The 27,407-nt window shown below is 44.6% G+C and overlaps 1 protein-coding gene across 4 annotated transcripts in view; it reads right to left on the bottom strand.

Moving 5' to 3' along the window:
* Positions 1-27,407, bottom strand: part of LOC140388524 (uncharacterized) — a 98,158-nt gene that overhangs the window by 21,089 nt on the left and 49,662 nt on the right. For 2 of the 4 annotated variants that reach the window (XM_072472874.1, XM_072472877.1), the window contains exons 2-3: positions 25,651-25,739; positions 23,183-23,341 (exon numbers count right to left, since the gene is read on the bottom strand). In XM_072472874.1, coding sequence (XP_072328975.1) covers positions 23,183-23,257 — 75 coding nt within the window. In that variant the 5' untranslated portion in view covers positions 23,258-23,341; positions 25,651-25,739. The remainder of the gene's footprint in view (positions 1-23,182; positions 23,342-25,650; positions 25,740-27,407) is intronic. The other 2 variants (XM_072472876.1, XM_072472873.1) reach the window with 1 other exon arrangement.

Genomic DNA, 27,407 nt, shown 5'->3' with positions numbered 1-27,407 from the left:
AATTGTAAGCTATTTTCTTGTATGACATTAAACTTATCTTAGGCCTGTGTTAGTAGTCAAGTTTGTTTTAGTATACCATATCCCTATTTGTGCATGGAATCACCTGGAGCGAAATATCCTTTTTTCAGTCTTACAAATTAAAAAAAATATTGGAGTTTCTGTCCAGTATCTTGGGGTCTGGACCGGAATCGTAATATAAGGCAGTCAGTGGAGGCACTGTCCAATAATGTTAAGTGGGAATTTCAACCTATCCTAATGAAGGAACAGTGATATATTTCCAAATCAGGATATGTGACTTAGAGGGAATCTCAGAAAATGATGTCCCTATGTACCCATTGTCCTTGATCTTCTACGTATACTGCAAGATCCAAGCATTCTGTTATATTGTCCTCCCTGCTGGGGAGGTGTAAATAAAGTCAGTTCAATAACGGCTGCTCACTGTGAATCCACAAGATGAGTTTTCTCAGTGCAATAACATAATAGCGGTGGAGGACACCGGTTTGGAAGATGTTTTGGTAGAAGCTTCAATGATTTGATGCCGTGCATGTTATTGAAATAGTACACATTGCAGCCATGGTGTGTTGGGGGAAGATTTCAGAGGCTGGGATTCTCCGATCAGAGTTCGCCCTGCCACTGCTGCCAGCGAGAGCGGTGAATTGGGCGCTCAGCGGGACCTGCGAATCCTGCCATAGGGATATGGTATATTAAAACAAACATATTAAAAGAAATCCAGCCAGTATCCATAAAACACCTTGCATTATCTAGTATGGTTATACCTATCATGTGAAAGTCCTGCAAATAGCATACACTTCCTGTTACAACACTTACGATGGTTATACTTGTTTTCTGGATGACAATTTTGTCACACTCAGCTCACTTTTTATTACACACTAGTTAGACCGGTTTCTAGATTACCCACACATAACATTATGCTTACCATTCAGCCCGCCCAAAGATATGAGGAATAGGTATAGGAGTAGACCATATGGCTCCTCAAGCCTGCTCTACCGTTCAATGCAATCATGGCTGATCTTCTACCTTAGCCCAACTTTCCAGTGCATTCACCATATCACCTGATTCACTGAGAAATCTACAATCATCTCAGTCTTGAATATACTGAGCCATGGAGCATCCACAGCCCTCTGGATAAACAATTCCAAAGATTCACAACCCTCAGTGAAGAAATTTCTCCTCATCACAGTCCTAAATGATCAACCCCTTATCTGGAGGCTGGGCCCCCAGGTTCTGCACTCTTCCAGCTGGTGGAACAACCTCGCAGTCCCTTCAGAATCTGTACATTTCAATGAGAACACCTTTCATCCTTCTAAACTCCAGAGAGTATAGGCCCAACTTGAACAGTCTCTCATTATTGGAGAACAGTCATCAATGAGGCTTTGCTGAACGGAGTCCAAATATGTCTGTAACATTGTAGATAGCAGATGAGGAACATATCAGCCATGATAGAATGGTGGAACAGACTCGATGGACCGAATGGCCTAATTCTGCTCCTATATCTAATGAACTTATATCCTTCCTGCGATAAAGACCAAAATTGCACTCGGTATTCTAGGTGTGGTCTTACCAAAGCCCAATACTCTGCATAAGATTTCCTTACTATAGTATTGCAATCATATTGCAATAAAGACCAACATGCCATTTGCCTTGCTTGCTGTTCTTGCCATGTTAACTTTGTGTTCCCTGAGACAACTGAATGTTAACGTGCGACGACTATTAGGGGTGATAATGATGCCCCCAGTGGAGGGGGAGGCAGAGATAGTGGCGGCAATGGACGCAGAGAAGGCATTTGATAGGGTGGAGTGGGAGTATTTATGGGAAGTGTTAAGGAGGTTTGGGTTTGGGAACGGGTTTATTAGCTGGGTTAGACTTCTTTATGGGGCTCCAACGGCAAGCGTAGTTACAGGTCGACATAGATCGGAGTATTTCCGACTATATAGGGGAACAAGACAGGGATGCCCGCTATCTCCATTGTTGTTCGCGTTGGCAATTGAACCTCTGGCCATGGCGTTGAGAGACTCCAGGAAATGGAGAGGGGTGATTAGAGGGGGAGAAGAACACGAGTCTCGTTATACGCGGATGACCTATTGTTATACGTGTCGGACCCAGCGTGGGGGGGTGATAGAGGTTATGTGAATTTTGAGGGGGTTCGGGGATTTCTCGGGGTATAGGCTAAACATGGGGAAGACTGAATTATTTGTGATACATCCAGGGGACCAGAGTAGAGAGATAGAAGGCTTGCCTCTAAGGAAAGTGGAAAGAAACTTCCGATACCTAGGGATTCAGATCGCTAGGAGCTGGGGAACCTTGCACAGACTTAATCTGACACGGTTGGTAGAACAAATGGAGGACTTCAAGAAGTGGGACATGCAGCCTCTATCGCTGGCGGGCAGGGTGCAAGCAATTAAGATGATGGTCCTCCCGAGGTTCTTATTTGTATTTCAATGTCTCCCTATACTAATCACCAAGACCTTTATTAATAAAATAGACAGGAGCATCACGAGCTTCGTGTGGGCAGGGAAAGTTCCGAGAGTAAGGAGTAAGGAGGGGGTTCCTTCAGCGTCGTAGGGACAGAGGAGGATTGGCACTACCGAACTTGGGCGATTACTATTGGGCCGCCAATGTGGCAATGATACGTAAATGGATGATGGAGGGTGAGGGAGCGGCGTGGAAAAGACTGGAGAGAAAGTCCTGTAAAGGGACGAGTTTAGAGGCGCTGGTGACGGCGCCGCTACCGATCTCACCTAAAAAGTTTACCACGAACCCGGTGGTGGCGGCAACATTGAATATCTGGGGACAGTGGAGGCGACAGAGAGGGGTGCGGGGAGCCCTGGTGGGGTCCCCAATCAGGAACAACCATAGGTTCGCCCCAGGAAGAATGGATGGAGGATTTCAGAGCTGGTACCAGTTGGGAATTAGGAGGGTGGGAGATTTATTTATAGATGGGACTTATGCAAGCTTGGGAGCATTGGAGGAAAAGTATAAGTTGCCCCAGGGAAATTTCTTGAGATATATGCAGGTGAGGGCGTTTACTAGACAACAGGTGAGGGAATTTCCGTTGCTCCCGACACAGGGGATACAGGACAGGGTGCTTTCAGGGGTGTGGGTCGGAGAGGGCAAGGTGTCAGAGATTTACCGAGAGATGAGGGAAGAGGGGGAGGAGTCGGTGGGCGAACTAAAAGGAAAGTGGGAAGAAGAACTAGGGGAGGAGATAGAGGAGGGTATGTGGGCTGATGCCCGAAGCAGGGTAAATTCCTCTTCCTCATGCGCCAGGCTTAGCCTGATTCAATTTAAGGTGCTACATAGAGCACACATAACGGGGGCAAGATTGAGCAGGTTCTTTGGAGTGGAGGACAAATGTGGGAGGTGTGGCGGGAGCCCGGCAAACCACGCACATATGTTTTGGGCGTGCCCGGCACTGGAAGGGTATTGGAAGGGAGTGACGGGAGTGATTTCGCGGGTGGTGAAGGCCCGGGTCAAACCAGGCTGGGGGTTAGCTCTATTTGGAGTTGCGGAAGAGCCAGGAGTGCAGGAGGCGAAAGAGGCCGACGTTGTGGCCTTTGCGTCCCTAGTAGCCCGGCGCAGGATCCTACTCATGTGGAAGGAGGCGAAACCCCCCGGACTGGAGGCCTGGGTAAATGATATGGCGGGGTTCATTAAACTGGAGCAGATAAAGTTTGCCCTGAGTGGATCGGCTCAAGGGTTCACCAGGCGGTGGCAGCCATTTCTCGACTACCTAGGGGAAAGTTAGAGGGAAGACAGATGACCAGCAGCAGCAACCCAGGGGGAAGGGGGGGGAGGGGTTTAGTTTAGTTTAGGTCAAAGATAAAGGGGTTTTGTTACTTGTGTATTGTTAAAAATTTCTGTATTGTTATTGTTGCGTTTGCTTTGTAAGAGGGGAAAAATTGTTGTTTGGGAAAAAAATTTCAATAAAACATTTTTTTTTAAAAAAACTTTGTGTTCCCTGCATAGGTACATTACACCCAAATCCCTCTGAGCATCGTTTTAAAGTGTTACATTTAAAAATTATATTACTCAGATAAAACAGCCCTACTACTCACTCACTCTCTCTAACAAATCCAAAAGCTTAAATTCCCCCTTGTACCAATCCAACTTAAAAATAATTTGCTTTTTTCCCCTCAACAGATTTTGCTTTGTATCTTTGAAGTGCCTAAATAAACTCACATCTTTCTCCCTGTATTACTTTCTTATAATTAATTCCCTCAACATTTCAAATGTATGGTACTTATTACATCAGTCAGTGCAGCAAGCTGCTGGCAGAAAAATGGCCACAGTGGAAAACATCTAAAATTGTATTAAATATTCTGTCCCCAGAGAGTTTGATCATTGCCTCCTTTTGCGAGTGTGTAAGGAAGCCCAAAATTGAAAGTTCAAAACAAAATTATCACCTTCTGGGGGTTCAGGGTAATATTCCTGCTAAACTTATTTCATTGTACATAGCTTGTGCATAATACCTGCAATTGGCACGTTTTAAAATAATAGTCTTTAATGTCACAAGTAGGGTTCCATTAACACTGCTATGATGTTGCTGTGAAAAGACCCTCGTCGCCAAACTCTGGCGCCTGTTCGGGTCCGAGGGACAATTCAGAATGTCCAAATTACCTAACAGCACGTCTTTCGGGACTTGTGGGAGGAAACCGGAGGAAACCCACGCAGACACGGGGAGAACATGCAGACTCCGCACAGAAAGTGATCCAAGTCGGGAATCAAACCTGGGACCCTGGAGTTGTGAAGCAACAGTGCTAACCACTGTGCTACCATGCCACCCATGTGTGGGGTGCCTTGTGGTCTCTGTGTGGCTACGTGTTGAGAGGTTTTTGTACAGCGAAGTGTGATATAGATGTCCATAAAAGAATGCCGGTACCCTACATAAGTGAGGTGCCTTCCAATGACCTGGCAAACTCTGGTAGGGTTAGTACTGGTGGACATGATCTAGACGTCACTATCGGGATTGTGTTTCAGTATTTTTGGAAGCTTGCACCTTGGGTGTCGTTTAACATTATCCTATATTTACTAGAATAACTGTGCCTTTACTGTAAGAAACAATCCCAAGCAGCTTCACAGAGTGTTTGCAGGATCATAGAATCCCTACAGTGCAGAAGGAGGCCATTCAGCCCATCGAATCTTCACCAACCATCTGAAAGAGCACACTATCTAGACCTAGTCCCCCGCACTTTCCCCATAACCCTGCACATCCCTGGACACCAAGGGACAATTTAGCATGGCCAATCCACCGAACCTGCACATCTTTTGTGACTGTTGGAGCACCTGGAGGAAACGCATGCAGACACAGGGAGAATGTGCAAACCCCACACATCCAGTCACTTGTGTACCTATTGAATGTCCTGTTTTTTTCATGTATGGAATGATCTGTCTGGACTATATGCAGTACAATACTTTTCACTGTACCTCAGTACACGGGACAATAAACACAAATCTAAACCCAATCCACCCAAGGCCAGAATTGAACCCGGTCACTGGCGTTGTGAGGCAGCAGTACCAAACACTGTGATGCCCAAATATTGTAAAGCAAAATTTGGCATTGAGCCATATAGGAAGTTATTGGCCTGGGTTCTGTTTGTTCCGGGGAAGTCCCATCATTGGGGTCGAAAGCAGATGGTGACCCCACTTCAGCAGACGGTGGGACCTGGAGCGGCAGGTTGCTGGCGGTAGCCAATTAAAAGGCCACTACCGCCAATTTACCGCCATCCAGTCAAGGGGTCCCCCCCCCTCGCCCGGTCCCCCCCGTCCCCTCAGTGGTGGTGCTGGCCAATGCCGAGGTGCTGACTGAAGAGATCATCGGAATTGGCGTGCCAAGGCCTTGAAGGTAAGACAAGGCAATTTGCAGGGTTGGAAAGGGGAGAAAGGAGCACGGATGGCATCCTTGCCGCAAGGGCAGATACTACCACCTAGTCCTTCATGGACCATAAAGTAACCATAAGAAGGATCCACCCCACTGGCAGGCCACCAGGTTTCATCTGGCAGATTTGCCATGTGGTGGCAGGTGCTTCGAGTGTGAGCAAAATACCTCCGGAGGCAGGAAGTGGCCTTTAACTGGCCACTTAAGTGGTTCAATTCCCAGTGGGAAACCAAGCTGCCCTTGTTTGGGGCAGGCTGACATTGGGCACTATTCCCAATGCCTTCCCGCACTATTCTTCCAGTGTTTCCGCCCCCCAGCCCCTTTGCCAAACGACCCAGAAAATTTCAGCTGATGGCCAAATGCTTGAGCAAAGAGGTAGGGTTTTAAAGAGCATCTTGAAGGGGGATAGTGACCCAGGTGGACAGTGACGTTTAGGCAGTTGAAGGCACTCTCAACAATGGTGAGTGATTAAAATCGGAGAGACTCAAGATGTCAGATGTTGAGCAACGAAGATAATTGAAGTGTTGTGAGAATGGAGGGAACAACAGAGATGGAAAGGGGTGAGGCCATGGAGAAATTTGAAAACAAAAGGTGAAAACTTATAAAATCACAAATTTGCTTAGTCAGGAGCTAATAGAAAATTGGTGGTGGGTGGCATGGTAGCACAGTAGTGAGTTTGATTCCCAGCTTGGGTCACTGTGCGGAGTCTGCACGTTCTCCCAGTGCCTGCATGGGTTTCCTCCGGGTGCGCTGGTTTCCTCCCACAAGTCCCAAAAGACGTGCTTGTTAGCTGAATTGGACATTCCGAATTCTCCCTCAATGTACCCGAACAGGTGTCGGAGTGTGGCGGCTAGGGAATTTTCACAGTAACTTCATTGCAGCGCTAATGTAAGCCTATTTGTGACACTAAGAAAGATTATTATTATAAACAGGACTTGGTGTGAAGAGGGACACAGGCAGCAGAAGTTTGGACGACCTTAAGCCAAAGGCTGGTAGAAGAAGGAAGGCCATCCAGGAGTAAGTGAAATTGTCAAGTCTAAAGGTAACAGTCTTGGATGAGATTTCAGTAGGAGATGAGTAGATAAAGGATAGAGTCATGCGATGTTACAGAGGTGGAAATAGTTGACCTTGCAGGTCATGCAATTATATGAGAGCTTTAGACATTTTATCATCCTAAAAAATCAAATTGTTTTAATGGGGTTATATCCTTTTCTTTTTTCTCCCTCCCCTGACACATTTGTGAATATTTGTTTAAACGTGAGTAGCTACAACGCGTTATTGGAAGAAATGGTTCGGATGACTTACTGAGCTTGACAGTGTGAAAGACCCCTGTTGTGTTCAATTACACAGATGCACAGATGTGGAGGGAGATGCAAGCGGTATTTTCTTGTGATCAGAAAGTTGCTCAGACAGGCAGGGAGTAAATGTCATAATGACTTACAACAAATTTCTTCTGTGCTCTGTTAGAGGCAGCGTCATACGCTGTATGGTTTAAGAGCTGTAATATCCTATTTCCACAATACATTTCTGAAACCCAGCAATGTACACCTTAAAAACCAATCTTTTTAGTGCCCATCCCTCAATTCCTACTGTTTCCACCTTGGGGAATTTGTTGGGGAGGTGAATTTCCTGGAATAACTGGGAGAAAATGAAATTTCCTTACAAATCAGTGTTAGTCACTGAGGATTTTCATGTTGCAACAAATTACTGGGTCAGGTCAGGGCAACATCTAAAGTCGGAGTTCCTCACATTCTGCAGAGCGTTTCTTATATCAACATAGTTAAAATTGACCAGCCTCAGAATGGCCAGTGACAACACCTTCAATAAAAATAAATCCCCAAATACTTCACAGAAGCAGAGTTTAAAACAAAGTGGGCATAGTCAGAGGCCTGGTCAAAGAGCTGGATTTTAGGGAGGATCTTGTGGTATTACAGAATCACAGAAGTGTTATGGCACTGAAGGAGACCATTCGGCCCATCATGCCTGCATCGGCTCTCCAAGAGAGCATCCTTAGTGCCATTCTCCTGCCTTTTCGCCATACCCTTGCATACTGTTTCTATTCAAATAAGTATCTAATGCATTCTTGAATGCCTTGATTAAACTGGTCTCTACCACACGCCCAGGCAGTGCGTTTCAGACCCTAACCACTCGTTGTATGAAAAAGAATTCTCACAAATCACATTTTCTTCTTTGGCAAATCATTTTAGATCTGCACCCTTGCGTTCTCGACCCTTTTGTGAGTGGGGACAGTTTCTCCCTGTCTACTCTGTCCAGCCACCTCATGATTTTGATCACCTCTATCAAATCTCCTCTTAACCTTCTACTCTCCAAGGAGAACAGTTCCCACCTCTCCAATCTATCCTCATCACTGAAGTGTCTCATCCCTGGAATCATTCTTGTAAACATCTTCTGCACTCTCTCCAATGCATTCACATCCTTCCTATAGTGTGGTGCCCAGAAATGTACACAATCCTCCAGCTCAGGTCTAACTAGTGAGCAGTATAAGTTCAGCATAACCTCCTTGCTCTTGTACTTTATACCCCATTAATAAAGCCCAGGATACTATATACTTTAATAACTGCTCTCTCCACCTGCCTTGCCACCTTCAATGATCTATGCACATAAACACCCAAATCCCACTGCTACTGCACCCCCTTAAAAATTGTAGCTCTTATTTTATATTGTATCTCCTTGTTCTTTCTACCAAAATGCACTATGTCACACTTCTCCGCATTGAACTTCATCTGCCACCTATCTGCCCTCTCCACCAACATGTCTATGTTCTTTTGAAATTCTTTACAAAGTCTCTAAATTTTGCATCATCCACAATTGTCGCCTGCACACCAAGATATCAATCATTAATATAATCAGGAAAAACAAGGGTCTCAATACTGATCCCTGGGGAACTCCAAAATAAACCTTTCTCCAACTCGAAAATTATCTATCGACCTTTACTCTGTTTCTTATTGCTCAGACAATTTTGTATACATGTTGCTACTGTTACTTTTCAAGCTAGAACCTTTCTCACAAGTCTGTTATCTGACACTGTATCGAATGCCTTCTGAAAGTCCATGTACACCACATCAACAACATTGCCCTCATCGATCCTTTCTGTTACCTCTTCAACAAACTCCAGCAAGTTAGTAAAACATAATTACCCCTTTAGAAATCCATGCTGGCTCTTCCTAATCAACCCACATGTTTCCATGTAACTACTAATTCTATCCCCCCAGAATTGTTTCTAGAAGCTTCCCCACCACTGATGTTAAACTAATTGCTGGGCTTATCCAACTTTTTTTTTTAAAACAAGATTTGCAATTCTCCAGTCCTCTGGCACCTTCCCAGAGTCTGGGGAAGACTGAAAGATTATGGCCAGCACCCCTGCAATTTCCACTCTCACTTCCTTCAATTTCCTTGGATGCATCTCATCTGGTCCCGGTGTCTTGTCAACCTTCAGTACTGACAATCTATTCAACCCTTCCTCCTAGTGACAGAGTTTCCTCGTCTATCACCATACCCTGGGTAGCATCTACCTCCTTTGTAAGGACAGATGCAAAGTATTAATTTAATACCTCAACCAGGCCCCAGCCTCCATGTGTAAATCCATTTTAGGTCCCTAATCGATTCTACGCCTCCTTTTACTATTTACACGCCGACAGAAGTGTTCGGAATTCCCCTTCAATGTTGGCTGTCAGTGTTTTCTGATACTCCCTTGTTGCTTCTCCAATGTGCTTTTCACCTCCCTTCTGAACCTTCTGCATTCCTCTTGGTTCTCAACTGTATTTTCTACCTGACACCTGCCATGGGAGGAAGGATGCGATTGCACTAGAGAGAATGCAGGAGATTCACCAGGATGCTGCCTGGGCTGAAGTGTTTCAGCTGTGAAGAGAGGCTGCTTAGGCTGGGCTTGTTTTTTTTAGAACGGAGAAAGCTGGGGGGGGGGGGGGGGGGGGAAGGGCTCATTGAAGTGTGCAAAATTAATAATAATAATCTTTATTAGTGTCATAAGTAGGCTTACATTAACACTGCAATGAAGTTGCCAGGAACATGAAGGACATAAGAAATGTTTCCCCTTCATAGAGGGGTCAATAACCGGGTTGGGGTTGGGCATAGATTGAAGGCATAGATTTAACATGCATGAGATTTAGAAAGAATTGAGAAAAAAAAAAAACTTGAGGGTGGTGGGAATCTGGAACGCACAGCTTGCAAGAATGTAGAGGCGGGAACCCTCAATATTTAAGAATCATTTCGATGAGCACATAAAATGTCATAGCTTACAAAGCTACAACTGTTGGAAAATGGGATTGGAATAGATAGGTGCGTACTGGCCAATGGTCAAAGCAGACACTATGGGCTGAAGGGCTGTGCTGTAAAACTCTTGACTTGATGATTCTAACAAACGAATTAGGCCAGTCGGTCTTATTCCAGATATGGAGTGACATCGTCGGTCCACACAGCTGAGAGCAGGATTATTTATTAGTTGAACTGAAAGCCCGAATGAAATGTATGTAGGTCAGTTTGCAGGTGATCTGCATCCCGAGCTGTGGAAAATGAGATACTCGGTGTAACATTCACACAAGATGTAGAGCAGACAGGTGTGCAACCTGGACCATCATGATGGCAGAGCCAGTACTTCCAAATAATCTAGTCTTCAAATAATTTTCTTTGCACATCTCTGTTATCAGGCATAATTAGAAAATAAAGAAATTTCCACATCTCACGATAGGTTACACCACAAGATTAATGGAAAGCTGCTGCAGTGGATTACGAATTGGCTGCACGCACAAAGGTTGTGGATCGGCTGGGAGGCGGATTCTCCGCGGTGTCCCGCAGGGTTCAAACTTTGGGCCATTGCTCTATATTATCTGTCTCAATGACCCAGATGGAGATTTTGGGGGGGGGACTGCTGTCATGGGGCTATCAGTTTCTAGATGATATATGATATGAAGATTTGTGCAAATAATAGAACTGCGGAAGACACAAAATCAACTCGAAGCAAGCTTGAATGTGCTGAGAGAATTTGGCAAATGGCGTTGGACTGATAGAAGTTCAGTTTTATGCATGTGGGAAGGAGCAGTGCTATGCACACTTACACCTTAGAAGGTACAGAACTAGACACTGTGCTATCAGTGTTCACAACTCTCCCAAAATTTGGGACCAATACAGAAACCAATAAAAAAATGAAATGTGACATTTTGTCTTTCTACAAGACCCCTCAGTTAGACACATTTAATTTTCAACTGGATGCTCAGCATGGAAGCTTGCTTTGGGAAATCACCTGACAAACCCGACACAAACAATTATCACTCCAGGTGGAAGGTGCAGGAGCATGATCAAATCATGTCTTCCACCTCTGGAGGTAGCCATAAAAGCAGGCAAGTACCAGGTGAGGCTGGTTAGAAGGCCCACCTCAGTTCTGAGATTTTAGTCCAGTTTTATACAAGACTGTTAAGGCCCTCCAGCCCTCACCCTCCCCTGCCCCCTCATACCCCTATGCCACTTCCATGCCCCTCATTCTCCCAGCGAGCCATTTCCATTCACCCACTATCCACTATGGCAGAACTCCAGAGTGTTGTTAAGAATGAAAAAAAAATCAACTTCTCACAATCCAAGGACTTTCACTCATTGACATACAAAAAAAGCTATCATTCATGAAATCCATTCGAAATCCCCTCAAGTAGTTAATTTGTTATAAAAACAAAAACTTTTATTCGGAAGGCACATAGATAGCTAATCCTTTAAGCAGTCTCTTGTAACAGTTGATAAAGATGTGAACTCAGCCTCTTCTGCTGAGATATGGTTTTGGAACTTTTGAAACTCAGCCAGGCATTCACAATGGGGCTCAGTTGTAACAGCCTTTGGGAAATGTTTTTGAAAAATATTTTCAATTTTACAATAAATTTTACATCAAAAGCCATATTTACCACAGCAGATGATACGCAAAAATCAACATAAGAGATGTTTAGCTAACAAGGAGAAGATGTGCCATTCATATGAAGCAACACAGGAGCTGAGCCTGCTCTGCCATTCAGTGCGATCATGGATGATGTGGTTGTGGTCTCAGCTTCACTTACCTGTCTGGCCCATATAGCACTTGGCTCACTTGCGTAACTAAAATCTGTCTAATTCTGCCCTGAATTAAGGTTATTAATAGCCAAGTGATTATTTTTTTTTAAATCTCTTATTTTTCCTGGTTTAGATCAGATGAGGACAAGGTTATTCTCAATTGTAAAACTCACTATGGCCAAATAACTTGCCAGCGCTCACACCTCAGGAATGCCTATCTTTGCAAGATAGCTTATGTGTGCTTATGTCACTGGAGGTTAATGAGATAACGGTCTGTTTTTTTTCCCCCCTCATTCACAACAGATTTTCTCTATGAAATATGTAACAAAATTCTAAACAGGGTTCGGTAGCATGATGGTAATGTTACTGAATCAGTCATTTAGTCATCTGGACTAATGACCTAGAACCAGTTATCAGTTATATGGGAAAGATGGGTATAGAGGGAGATGGGCCAAATGCAGGTAATTGGGACTAGTTGAGTGGTAAAAACTGGGCGGCATGGATACGTTGGGCTGAAGGGCCTGTTTTCATGCTGTAAACCTCTATGACTATATCAAAAAACCCAAATAAGCTTATCTACCCCATCCACTAGGATAAAAAAAGACAACCGAAAAGAAACAAACAAAACCCCAACATGCACCCCCCCCACCTGCGCTCTCCCTCTTCCCCCCCCCCCCCCCAATAACTGACGGTGACTACTTCCTTAAAGTAGGTAATGAATGGCTGTCACCTCCGGTAGAACCCTGCAACCAAACCTTCTTAATGATGTAGTTGACTTTCTGCAAGAATTCCATTAGGTCACCCAACCATACTGAGGCGCCGGGTGGAGACCACCACCACAGCAGAACATGACTATTGGCAATCAGTGAGGTGACTATTGGCAATCAGTGAGGTGAAGGAAAAGACATCTACCTTCACCCCGGTCTGCTACCCCGCAAATGGCCACCAAATGACACGGCTCCAGTTAGATATTCAGAATCTCTGACATGGTGTTGAAGAAGGAGACCCAAAAGCATTTGTGTGAGATTGGCTGGCCCACCAGAGCATATTAGGCCCAGGGGTTTATAAAGATTCATTAAAAAAACCCACATCTAGCAAAAATCCTACATCTAAATTTCACTCCTGATATATTCTAACCTGGCTTCCTCCCCATCTCATGTCACAATTCTCCTGACCCTACTTCAGGACCACTCCCGCGCCTGGAAGCTGTGGAACCTGGCTATCACGGCTCATAGTGATGCGTTTGCCTGGAGCATCTGCCAGAGTATTTGATGGGCCCAAACCAACTCTGGAAGGGACGGCAGTACCCTTACCCCCACCATCTTACCGAGCATCTGAGAAAAACACTCAGTTGGATTCAGGTCCTCCACACCTTCTGGCACCCCAATGACAGGAGGTTTTGTCTCCTTGACCAGGGCTGCCCCGACTGCCTGACCTACTGCCACCATCTTCCCAGTGGAGGCTTGAGGCAAAGCCTCAGAGCCAGTTGAAGAGTTTCCAGCCACAGATTTCTTGGTTGTGATCTGTTTTGACATACTTCTCCTCCAAGACCCTATAGGAAGAGATTGTCCACTAAAACAGTCTTAGTGTTTTACATAAGTGCACAACTTCCTCCTACATGCCTTTGGGAAATGTCAACAATGAAGTCTATTAAAACTGCAAGAACAAATGGCAGTGTGTTTCTAAACTATACCAGATGACCTGCAATCAATGCTCTCCAGCTGTGATTTCTTTTAATCTGATAGCTGCAGCATGTTTTTTTAATGTTTAAAGAGATGGGGATTTAAATTATTTCAGATTATGACACCAAACAGAACTTATATGTCCTTCAGGAGCATTTAAGTCTCCTATATAAATTCAAGGCTCCCACACTGCATGTTAAGGCCCTTAGAATGGCCAAAAGGGAGTCGCTTTGAATTCAGCACAAATTTCAAATGGCCTTGCTAAATTCAGGTTTCCCGCCAATGCGCTTCAATCCTGTCCCCTTGCCAGAGAAAAATAGGATCTGCTGTAAATGGGAGTTGGGACTTGTATATCCAGGACCTACTCACCATTTTTGGCCTGATTCTGAAAAAATCCAGCCCATTGTGTCCCATTCTGGTCCCCACACATGGGTGGATGATACTGAGGCTTTGGAAAAGGTTCAGAGGAGCCCTGAAAAATTATTTTATCTTAGCTACCTAAATAGGCTTAAGGAATAGAGTCTGTATATGTTCAGGAGTAATATTATTGAAGTCTATAAAATTCTAAAGGGGCTAGACCGTGTACTGGCTAACAAAATGCCTCATATTTTGCTGTAGTAATGATGAAACTTTCAGCACTGATCATCCTTATGCCTCTGAAACCGATAGTGATTTCCAGTTATACGTCGAAATGGCTGAATGGCCTCCTTCTACACTGTAGGGATTCTCTGATTCCATGATAAGCGGTACATTTAATTTCCTGGTTTGCTGCCAGTGAGAATAGTTCAATGTCATTGACCACTCACCTTGCTTGATCACAGCACTGTTGCTGGATGCCAGGAGGTGCTGTTGACTTGACAACTGAGCCAAACCGATGCGAGGAAAGAGGACATCTATGCCACAAATATCGCTAGATCTTTATGGGCAGCTATCGTGGAGGTCAGCTGTGAGCACCATCACTTCACCATTAACTGCAAATTATTCTAGACTATTATTTCAACTTGATGTGTTGGGGAGTTCTTGGGTTCTTGCATGTAAATTAAACAAGGGAAAATGCAGGTTTTATGTTAGCCAATTCTTCTTTTCCCAGAGAATGACAGACTCGCGGAATAGACTGCTGGCGTGTGCAATGTCATTGTCTTGTCACAAAGCATGCTGTGGTTATCTGCGAGTGTATCCCAAGTTGGAACACCGGTTTTTGAGGGTGTGTAGTTTTGTTTTGGTGTGAGGAGACAAGTGAAACGCTAGTGAGAATAAATAGCCCAGTCATCATGTAACAATTATCAAAGAAAATATATATAAACACACAAAACACACGGACAGGACTACTCTACTCTGACAATTAGGGAATATGAATTATGAAACACGCAAAACCAATTAATAGTTACCACACAGTGCAGGGTTGATAATCAAGTCTGGGGAACATCTTGTCCTGGTTCAGTGAAAATATTTACACTGCCTTGACCGGGATTTTCTACACTGCCTTGGCTTCAAGGCTGTAGGATATAAAACTTCACTTTCAGGCTTGGTGGCCGAAACCTGGCTTGTCTGCTTCCGAGTTTGCTAGGTACCAACTGGCCTCCCTTGCTTTTGAGGCTGCAAGCAATTAGGTTCCAGTTTGATTCTGCCTTCTTGTATTTGGCTGTGTGCCCTATCAAATTCCTTGACTCTAGGCATTATCATATGTGCACCTCATTGATCATCCCAATCGTTTAGGCAAACTGTTTCTACTCAATCTATTCACCTCTGTCCTCATCTAAAATGTCTTCTAATCTCATTACTGGAAGAGACACATCTCATCCGGTCTTAGTGGCTACTGCTGACTCTAGGCAGATTTATACCTGAGCAGGTCGCATTCCAATATGTTTCATTAAATTTGTTTTATAGCTGTTGCTAGGCAAATACATGACACTTAAAGATGATTGAATCATGTCCTTGTCTGGGGCAGAGATTGTATCCTACAAAAGATACCAATTAATATAAGTCATGGGGCAGAATTCTCCCAAGTCCCCATTGGTGGGTCCAATAGTGGCTGTGGGGGTGGTAGGGGGGAGAAAGAGGTCCAAATATCGGTTTTATGCCAGTGGGGATTTACAGTGGGTCCTTCCATCAGTGCCCACCATGGCAGATCGGGAAACCCGTTGGGGGCCAGTGTGAAATCTATTTGCATCCTGGTAATGGGATGCAGATTCTGCCGCACCAGTGGGAAAACCTGCAGGCCTGAAACACGTTTGGATCAACGTGGCATGCAGATGACAGAACTCACCTGAACACTGGCTTGGGCTGCCCGCAGAGTGAAGAATGGAGGCAACCAGCAAACAAGGACCCCGAAACACTTAATAGCAGTGGGCGGAGGGAGTATCTACAGGTGGACTTTCCAAATTCTGTATCCTGCAGAGGTCCATCATCCGGCCTCAGAATTTCCCAAGATCCATCTTCATTTTTCAAGAGGTCCATCGTCTTTCGTCAATAGGGGGACAATCATATTGAAAAGGTGCCCATCATGGTGCCCGGATAGGACAGCGGACTACGTGCCCTCAGGAGTGCCGCACCATGAAACATGGCACAAAACAGCCGGTAGCATAATTAATGAGGTTGGGGCCGGTAAACCTGGTGTGTGTTTTCCCGCCAGCATCCAGTGGGAAACACTTCACGTCCCCCCCCTAAGGGACTTAGTCCCAAAATATGAGAATTCGCCCATGGTCATTTCAGTCTCCTAGACAAGTTTGATTACTGAGGGATTAGAGAAGAATTTCCCATATTTTTGCTCTCACTTTTGTCCCCCGCCAAATCTGCTTACCTTTTGCATCCAGGAGACCACATGGCATGCAAGGGCTGGAGAATATCTCAACACAACACACAAAACATGTCTGAGACAGGCTAGATGGATCAGCTGGCCCTTTCCAGTTTGGTGTGTTTTTAAAATGTTTGTTTTTCACACTTTATTTGTTTTAATGACACCATTTGTTTAATAGTATTTTATATTATAGCAGGGTTTTTCAAAGTCAGGGTCGTGACCGCGGGTGGGTCACGGACCGATCAATCCTGTCATTCCCGCGGGGGATCCGATCGTGGGAAAAGCACCCAACGGTCTCTGCCGCCGTTTGTCTCTACTGGGAATTGTGCCCGCTGCCGCCTTTTAAATGGAGATAGATGAATAGGTTGTATGGACTCTTCCGGCCAGAAGTGGCAGCAGAGAGCAGGTCATGCACCTGCACATAGAATTGCCATGAAGCGCCGTCCAGGTACGCGCTTTTGGCGTCAAAACAGGAAGCAAGAGTTCTTTCGATTCTGCAGCTGCTGGCAAGCAAGGCAAGTGAACTGTGAAGATCAATGTGGTTTTCTTAAAAGTAAGAGACGGCCAGGGACTACCAATAGGCAGTTTACCTATTGGACAGGACCTCACAAAAGAACCTGCCTGAGAGAGCTGTTCAGGAGAGCCCAGGGCAGGAAAGCGCAGTGGTGGTGTTAGAGCTCTAGGATCTCCGACTAATGGCCCTGAAAAAATAAACTTAACTTGGAACAAAGAAGTATAAAGACTATTTCCCGAGGTATGGTTTTCTCAATTGTGACAATGCAATTCAGGAGGCAAAGTCCGCGTGTGTTATATGGAGGGAAGTACTGACAAATGAGAAAAGTTTCAGAATTTGAAAGAGAAGTGGTGGGTGAAAAAGTCATTTTCAGACCACAGAGTCAGTTATTAACTTAGAGCCGACTTCAAAGTAAAAGACTATACTGCTGGAGCTGACATGTAATATCACATTAAAAACATGCCAAAAGCCCACGCGGCAGTCAGTATTCTGGAGTAGCATCTCGCAGGAGTATCCATTGCTGAGTAAAATATGCATTTTGTTGCTATTGCCGTTCATGATGATCTACATGTGTGAGGTTGGACTTTCCAGTTTCACAAAGATGAAGACGGCACAAAGGAACTGGCTGAAGTTTGTCCCTGATACACACATTTCCCTCTCCTTCTTTGAACCCGATTGAAGCGAAATAGCAAGGACAAAGCAGACACGTCTTTTGAATCAAAAAGGTAAGCGAACATCATGTGTGCCGCAAAGGTCGGTCAGCGTGGGTCCAAAAGGTCGGTCAGGTCTTGAAGGTTGGCCGGTTGCCAAAAGTTTGTCCCGGGAATAAAAAGTTTGAAAGACACTATTATAGTACATAGCGGAGTTATTAATTGTGGTTCTATTTTTATGTCATTTTAGGAAATTAACATTTTTTTTTTTTTAAAATGATGCAGACCAAGGAACATACATTGTAGCGTCCCACATTAATCATTGGGTAGAGCAGTGTGAGCCTGCAAATATATGCTTTTCCCATTTTGGTCTCTGCTGGAATATTTAGCATACGCTGTGTTTAACCACATTCCATTTCTGTAGCTGGGAGATAAATTGAGAAATACTAATGATGAATGTGCAGACACCACATTCTAAATGTATAGTTAATAATCATTTCTAATAAATGAAGATGCATTCTTTGTAAATAGGTTATATCCCCCAAGGTTTGGTTGAGGAATGATTTGTGGGGAGAGGTAAAAGCAAAGGAATGCAGAGTACGGGGCCTAAAATCAAGAGAGATTTTACATTTCATAAAATGACAAAGTTACAATAAATACAGCACCGTAAGTAAGGAGGGGATTAAAAAAAAAAAAAACAGCTTAACCTGCAGGAGAACAGCAAGGGACAGGATAATGACATCACAGCTGGTTTAATACAATCATTAAACAGAACTAGATACTCATTCTCCCTCGGTCTCGGGTGTGTGTGTGGGGAAGGGGGGGGGGGGGGGGGGGGGGGGGGGAGGAGGAGGATAGGATCATGAAAACACAAAAATAGTTGCCCTAGTCCCAGATGTGACCATCTTCAAGAAAGGAGATAGGTCCGACTGCAGAAATTACAGAGGATTTCCCTATTACCCGTCACTGGAAAGGTTATGGCGAGAATCTTCCTCAATCGCCTCCTCCCAGTGGCTGAAGAGCTCCTCCCCGAGTCTCAGTGCAGCTTCCTACCAGCAAGAGGCACAATGGGCATGAATCTCAGCACGTGACAAATCCATAAAAAGTGCAGGGAGCAGCATCAAACTCTGTACATGGCCTTCTTCGATCTTGCAGAGGTCTTTGACTCTGCGGCTGGCTGCAGAAATTCATCACCGTTCTCCGCCTGCTCTACGATTACTTCCAAGCCGGGATCCTCACCAACGGAACCACAGACCCAATAAGTGTGCAAACTGGGGTCAAAAAGAGCTGCGTCATCGAACTAACGCTCTTCTCGATCTTCCTCGCAGCAACACTCCACCCCATCACCCTGAAGTTCCCCGCTGGAGTAGAGCTAACCTACTGGACAAGCGTGAAACTGTTCAACCTCCGACACCTCCATTCCAGAACCAAGACCACCCCAACTTCTCTGTCACTGAACTGTAGTATGCAAATGACGCCAATGTATGTGTACATTCAGAGGCCGAGCTACAAACTCTTATCCACTCATTCACCGAGGTATATGAGAGAATGGGCCTCAGACTAAACATCTGGGAAACACACCAGCCTGCTCCTGCCACACAAAACCGCCCTCTGGCAATCAAGATCCACAGTGAGCCCCTGGACAATGTGAATCGTTTCCCATGCCTCAGGAGCCTCCTCTCGGTGCGAGTAGACATTGATGATGAAATCCAAACATCGAACCCAATGTGCCAGTGCAGTCTTTGGACGCCTGAGGAGCAGAGTATTCGAAGACCGAGACCTCAAATCCAGCACCAAGCTCGGTCTACAGAACAGCTGTGGTTCCCGCCCTCCTGTTATTCATCAGAAACGTGGTGATGTCTCTCCAGGGATTTGAGATGTCTGCTGTACATTGTCCAACCCTGCAAAATCCTGCAAATCCACTGGCAGGATAGGTGTACCAACGTGAGCGTTCTCACCCAGGCCACTATCCCCAGTATCGAGGCACGGGTCACACTCAACCAGCTGCGATGGGCGGGCCACATTACCTGCGTGCCCGACACAACACTCCTGCTCTACTCTGAGCTCCGCAATGGCAAGCGATCACCAGGAGGGCAGGGGAAAATGCTACAAGCAAACTCTGAAGACCTCCCTAAATAAATGCACATACCCATCAACACGTGGGAATTGCTTGCCTTAGAACGCACCAACTGGAGAAGAAGCATCCACGACGGTGCCAATTACCTCGAGGATCACGTGGAGGCCAGGCCTAAACAGCGGAAAGAGCGCAGAGCCCAGAGAAATTCCCACCCACCTCATCAAACACCACCTGCCAAACCTGTGGATCCAGGATTGGACTATTCAGCCACCTCAGAACCCACCTCCCTGGAGCGGAAGCAGATCATCCTCGACCCTGAGGTGCTGCCCAAATAAATATGACACCAAGGGAGAAACAGGATAGGATCATGAAAACATGACAAAATGGCGGACACCCTCCCATGCTGCAAAACCCTGCAATTATCACAGGAAATCAGGATAAACTTCCTGATGGGTGTGCAATGTATGCATTAGGACCGGGCTCAGGGGGACATCCCCCCCTGGCACCAGTCAGGCTAAACGACACACCATGCAGCAGGATTTTGATGACAGTGCTCTCTCGACAGTGCTCTCTCGAGTGCCAAGACCTCTCATCATGCGTCTCTGAAGGTATCCTGCAGGCTTTCCTAAGATTTTCACACAAGAGCTGAAATTCTCAGTCGAGATAACATCTTCGATGGTGGTCATCATCCGATGCACACAGCGCTATCAAAGCAGAGACCGACCGCTCAGTGGCAAGTGCGCCACGCCGAGCTGGGCCCCGCTCCAATCCACTCCGACTGCCACAAACAAACCAGGATTTTGACATTTTATCTCAACTCTTTCCCGCAAAAGGCCAATCAAGAATTTCCTGAGACATGGCGCAAACCATGTAGCCCAAGAAAAAGCAAGTATGAAATGTGTACCAGGATTAAAAACAGGTTAACTGATGAGCAGAGTGTGAACTCATGAAAACGCAACCGTTCCCGTAGTCACATCACATGTCTGCCCCGCCCCCCCGCCCCCGTATCATCCAACCTTGATTAGAGGAAGAGATGAGAGAAAGGATAGATCATTTAAGATAGAAGGGGATAGATAATTGATAAACTAATTACATTTAGATAGAGGGAAAAAAATTGCCAGAACATAGAACATAGAAAAATACAGCACAGAACAGGCCCTTCAGCCATGATGTTGTGACGAACCTTTGTCCTAGATTAATCATAGATTATCATTGAATTTGCAGTGCAGAAGGAGTCCATTCGGCCCACCGAGTCCGCACCGGCTCTTGGAAAGAGCACCCCACCCATAGTCAACACCTCCACCCAACACTAAGGGCAATTTGTCATGGTCAATCCACCTAACCTGCACATCTTTGGACTGTGGGAGGAAACCGGAGCACCCGGAGGAAACCCACGCAGACACGGCTGGGCGGATTACATCCATGTATATTAATAGTTAGGTTAGAATCAGTGAGTCCACTTTTACATATATATATATATATATAAAAATCTCATTAGGAAAGGGAATACTGCCAGAGGACCAGGGAACAGCCAATGTGATCCTGAGAAATAAAAAAGAATCAAACAAGGGAATGATAGTTGGTGGGGGGAAAAGACACTGGAATCCTTACTTAAAGGCATAACAGAAAATCACTGAGAGCCTGAAGTTACAATAAAATAGTCAGCACAGATTCCAAAAGGAAAAGGCCACGTCAAACCAACACTATTGAATTCTTTGAAGAAATGACAGGAGGGAAGATAAGGGCAATGCAGCTGAAATAACATAATTGGATTTCCAAAAAGCCTTTTGAAAAGCTACCTCTGAAAGTAGACTTAGAAGAAAGGTCAGAACATGTGGAATAATAAGACAAGTAATGGAATGGGTGGAACGTTGGCTGTAAAACAGGAAACAGTTTAGATATTAAAGGTAGCTCCCAAGACGGGCAAATGATAGGAAGTAGAGTTGCACAGGAATGGTGCAGGAACCACAATCGTTCACAACCTAAAGAATTGAACAATCGGCAGTACAATAACAAATGTTGCAGATTATACCAAACTTTCTTCGAGGGGGGGGAGCAGGTAATACAGAGCAGGACTACAACAAAATGCAGGATGACAGTAAATAAACTTGTAAAATTGGCATGTTATTAGCAAGTGAACTGTATCTAGCCAAGTGTGAGGTGTGGTAGGAAGAATAAGGAGTCCACATGCTATGTGAAAAATAAGTATGTCAATGGTATATGAACATGGAGATCTGGGATATAGATACGCAGATCACTTTGTAATATTGAAATTTAATAAGACCATGACAAAAGAGCAAACAAACACTGGGTCCATTTCTGAAGGGTTAGAATGAAAAAGCAGAGATTCACAAAATTGTTACAGTGCAGTAGGAGGCCATGGGCAGCATGGTGGCACAATGGTTAGCATTGTTGCTTCACAGCGTCAAGGTCCCAGGTTCGATTCCCGGCTTGGGTGACTGTCTGTGCAGAGTCTGCACGCTCTCCCTGTGACTGCGTGGGTTTCCTCCGGGTGCTCCGGTTTTCTCCCACAAGTCCCAAAAGATGTGCGCTTTGGTGAATTGGACATTCTGAATTCTCCCTCAGCGTACCTGAACAGGTGCCGGAGTGTGGCGACTAGGGGATTTTCACAGTAACTTCATTGCAGTGTTAATGTAAGCCTACTTGTGACAATAAAGATTATTATGACTTCACCGACTCTCCAATCAAGCATCATGACTTAGTGACTTTCCCCCGTACCACTGGAGATCACCTAATACCCTCTTGAATGCCTTGATTGAACCTGCCTCCACCACACGTTTGAGGCAGTGCATTCCAGACCCAGGAAAAATTGAACGAGGTGACACTCTATTCTCCAGAGAAAAATAGCAGATGTATTCATTGAGAAATCGAAAAAGGAAACACACCAGGGGAAACGGAGTAGAGATATGTTGATGGGGTTAGTTAGATGAAGGGGGGTGTGAGGAGGTTCGTATGGAGCACAAACACGAGCAAGGACCTTGAATCCCTGTTCCAACGCTGCAAACGCCATGTAGTATTTTTTAATTTGGGACAAAGTAGGAAATGGAGGGGATACTGCACCAGCCAGCGATGTGTGAGAGGTTTCCAAAACCATTCATGGCTCTGTCCACTCCAGACCAGGAGGAAAAAAACCTTTTCAATTATGTTCATTATAGCTGGGACCATAGGATTAAAAACATTGTTAAAATTGTTACATGGGGACACAAGTGGCCAATCCCAAAGCTCACATATTGAGAAAATCATCAAAACAAGTCAAGTCTAAAGTTTATCCAGCTCATTGGATTTAGCAAAATATGTATTAGTTTTATCTGAAGATTCATGTGTGCCCAGATAGAAAGTGGCAAATACTTTTTGCCGTTTTAACTCCGAGTTTTTCTTTAAGCAAAGTCTTGCATCCAGCTCAGTTTGGGTTTGATTGGTCATGTGTAACCAAGGGAAGACGGGTGTAATCTTCCCAAATGATAGATCATCTGATTTACCTTGCTCAATGTAGCTGCCTCTCCTTCAGTGTTAAATCTTCCACTTTCCTGAACAAAGTTAACTTCTGGGTCCATGGGTATATCCTTCTTTGATAAGCACTGGCTTGTTCTGTAAATGCCAATATCACAATGTTTTTCAGAAGAATTTCTCTTCCAAACCTTTGAACAAAAAAATACACAAGTTCACAAATATACAGTTTTCGCTTCTCAATAAAATATATTTCCACCATTAAGATCCATGCTCAACATTAAGCAGTTCCAGACAGATGCATCATGCGTCAGATGCAAGATAAGGTTCCCTAAATTGGCCTTTTTCAACATCAACCAATTGTTCACATTATATATTAATGATTTGAACAAGGGAACTAAATGCATTATCTCCAAATTTGCAAATGATACAAAGTTGGGCGGGAGGGTGAGCTGTGAGGAGGACGCAGAGCTGCTTCAGCGGGATTTGGACAGGCTGAGTGAGTGGGCACATGCATGGCACATGCAGTATAATGTGGATAAATGTGAGGGTATCCACTTCGGTAGCAAAAATAGGAAGACAGATTATTTGAATGGGTGTAAATTGAGAGAGGTGGATACTCAGCAAGACCTTGGTGTCCTCGTGCATCAGTCGCTGAAAGTAAGCGCGCAGGTACAGCAGGCAGTAAAGAAGGCAAATGGTATGTTGGCCTTCATAGCGAGAGGATTTGAGCATAGGAATAGGGTGTTTTACTGCAATTGTATAGGGTGTTCGTAAGGCCACACCTGGAGGATTGTGAGCAATTTTGGTGCCCTTATCTGAGGAAGGATGGTCATGCTATGGAGGGAGTGCAACAAAGTTTACTAGGCTCAATGCTGGGATGACGGGGCTGTCATACAATGAGAGATTAAGTTGGTTAGGATTATGTTCATTGGAGTTTAGAAGAGTGAGAGGGGATCTCAGAGAACAGGATTAGCCAGGGCATATTCAGAAAGAATGATCCCGATGGTGTGGGGGGGGGGGGGGGGGGGGGGATCATAGTTTGAGGATAAGGGGTAAATCTTAAGGACTGAGGTGAGGAGAAATTTCTTCATCCAGAGAGAGTGGTGAATCTGTTGAATTCACTACCACGGAAAATAGTTGAGGCCAAAACGTATGATTTCAAGAATGAATTAGATACAGCTCTTGGGGCTTATGGGGGACACTAAGGGGCAATTTTAGCATGGCCAATACACCTAACCTGCACATCTTTGGATTGTGGGAGGAAACCGGGGCACCCTGAGGAAACCCACGCAGACCCGGGGAGAACATGCAAACGCCACACAGACAATAACCCAAGGCCAGAATTCAACCTGGGTCCCTGGTGCTGAGACGCAGTAGTGCTGAATACTATGTTGCAAGTATTGTAGCAAAGTATCCCACGGCACTTCACAGGAAAGTTATCAAAGTTTTGCATTGAGTCACAGAAGGAGATGTTGGGACTGAAAGTCAAAAGCTTGGTCAAAGAGGTAGGTGCTAAGATCTGTCAAAGGAGTAGAGTGAGAGAGAGAGAAAGCTGGAAGGGTTTAGGAAGGCACTCCAGGGCTTACTCTCTATGCTGCTGAAGACTTGGCTGCCCTTGTGAAGGAGTGCAGAGGTTAGGCTGGAGGACATTACAGTTGCAATGGCCTTTGCATTAATCATGTGGCAAAGCTTCAACAAATCTCTCTGGAAAGACATTTCTCCAGGTCCCTCTCCTCACTCCCTACCTACATAGAACCATAGAAAGGTTATGGTGCAGAAAGGGGCCATTTAGCCCATCACGTCTACACAGGCCAAAAAAATAACTAGCCGCCCATTTTAATCCCAACTTCCACCACCTTGTCTGTAGCCTTGCACGTTACAGCACTTCAGATGCAAATCAAGGTACCTTTTAAACGGGTTGAGCAACCACCAACTTGGGCAGTGAATTCTAGATTCCCACCACCGTTGGGGAAAAAAGGTTCCCCCTCCTCTCCTCTAAATGATAGAATTGTTACTGTGCAGAAGGAGGCCATTTGGGCCAGTGTTAGCACCAGCTCTCCAGATGAGCCTTATGGCTCTTTGCCATTCTACTGTCTGTGATGATATGCATAACCAGCCATGTATATAGTGATAAAGAAGACCTCTGACCAGCAGGTGGCAGTAGAGAATCATCACGCAATTCTGCTACCTCAAGGAGTTGATAGAAGGTCTTCGTAGTGGACAGTCATAATTTGTAGTAGCTAGTGATTAATTTATTATTGTTAGTAGTTTTTGACAGTATTCTTATAGTTATCTTTACCACACAATTGTTAAATAATAAATCTTTAATTAGTCTAAGAACTAGACGTTCTTCAGTGCATTTATTCCAACCAGCCAAGCACAAGAACATAACATGGAACCAGGATTGAAGATCAAATAAGAAAACAAGGTTCTTTGAAGAACCAAACAGATAAAGTTAAGTGCTATGAAGGAAACAGAAAGAAAATCTTCTACTAACCTCGAGAACTACTGGAAACTCGTACTCAATGCACTAGACTTCGAAGTCCAGGATAGAAGGTCTGAAGGCACCACACCAGCTTTGAGTCACTGGGAAGGTAGATGAGAATTGGCACATTTTTAAACAGCAATTCACAATTTACGTTGCAGCCCTTGGTCTGCAGGCACAGCCTGATGAGAGGCGCATAGTGTTGCTGCTCACTGCAGCAGGTCCACAAGCCATAGAAATATTTAATACGTTCGTTTTCGATAACGAGGCAGATAGCAAAGACTTCACTGAAGTTGTAAAGCAATTTGATCGGCAATGCACACCAAGAAAATGAGATGTTCGAGTGTTGTATTCTTTGCACGCGCTCCCAGAAAGCAGTGAATTGTTTCATAGTTTTCTGACCGATTTACGATTGAAGACTCAGTCGTGTAATTTTTTGACCCTACAAGCGTCGATGTTTGCGACTTGTAACAACAAAGTACAGGAGAGGCTGTTCAGGGAAAACGACCTACAGTTGATGATGCTATTAAGATCTGCCATGCCAGCGAGCTAAATGCGCAGCAGATTAGCACTCTGAACCTGAAACATATTGGCGCGAAGCTCGGAGATGCTGCCGACGCCATTAGTGTTGTGATGCACCGAAAGCAAAACGTGGTCCCAGTAGCGGTGGCCATTTTGGGCCCAGTAGCGGTGGCCATTTTAAGCAACTAAATTAAACCTCCATTTCATGCAAGTGAAGTGGCAGTAAACATCTACAAACGGCAATGTCCATCATTTGGTAAAATCTGTTCTCTAGGTGCAAAGGCAAAAATCACTATGCCAAACAATGCTTTTTTAAAAATAAATTTGAGAGTACCCAATTCATTTTTTCCCATTAAGGGGCAATTTAGCATGGCCAATCCATCTAGCTTGCACATTTTTGGGTTGTGGGGCGAAACCCACGCAAACACAGGGAGAATGTGCAAACTCCACACGAACAGTGACCCAGAGCCGGGATTGAACCTGGGACCTCGGCGCTGTGAGGCCGCAGTGCTAACCCACTGCGCCACCGTGCTGCCCTCACAATGCTTTTCTAATTTAAAAACAATCGGAAACACCAAAGTCAATCAGTGTGATTGATTAAATAAATCTTGCACTTTTTTCATAGATATGATTTCTGGTGAAGATACGCATGGCGACTGCGCACAAGTTAAGCATGCATCAAAGCAAATTTGTAGTGGTGCAGATGTACTTGTCCAAAACACAACTGTGTTCCTTTGATGATTAATGGAACATTAATCAGTGTCAAACTTGACACGGGAGCGAGAACCAATGTAATCAGTTTATCCGATTTACAAAAATGAAAATTAAGCCACACGTTTCAAATTCCGCAACACTATTAAAAGGCTATAATGGAAAAAGAATTAATACAATAGGAGTTTGTGAACCTGAAGTGCATGTTAAGAACAAAGCGCACTCAGTAAAGTTCTCAATCGTTGATGCCGAGCATGAATCTTTATTGGGAGTAGACGTATGTGAAGCACTTGAGCTAGTGAAAAGCGTCTACATTGCAGACTGTAATATTAATATGCAACAAACATCAATGAATGCAATCCTGAAAGAATTGCCTGAAAATTTTCAAGGATTCAGAGTGTTACCATTCACCTATCACATACAGTTAAAAGATGCACGACCAGTTATACATGCACCAAGACATGTAAATGAAAAATGAAATGAAAATCGCTTGTTGTCACAAGTAGGCTTCAAATGAAGTTACTGTGAAAAGCCCC

Source organism: Scyliorhinus torazame, chromosome 13, assembly GCF_047496885.1.
Source record: "Scyliorhinus torazame isolate Kashiwa2021f chromosome 13, sScyTor2.1, whole genome shotgun sequence".
NCBI lineage: Eukaryota > Metazoa > Chordata > Chondrichthyes > Carcharhiniformes > Scyliorhinidae > Scyliorhinus > Scyliorhinus torazame.
The sequence above is the reverse complement of the archived record's forward strand: the minus strand, read 5'-3'. Positions and strand labels throughout refer to the sequence as shown.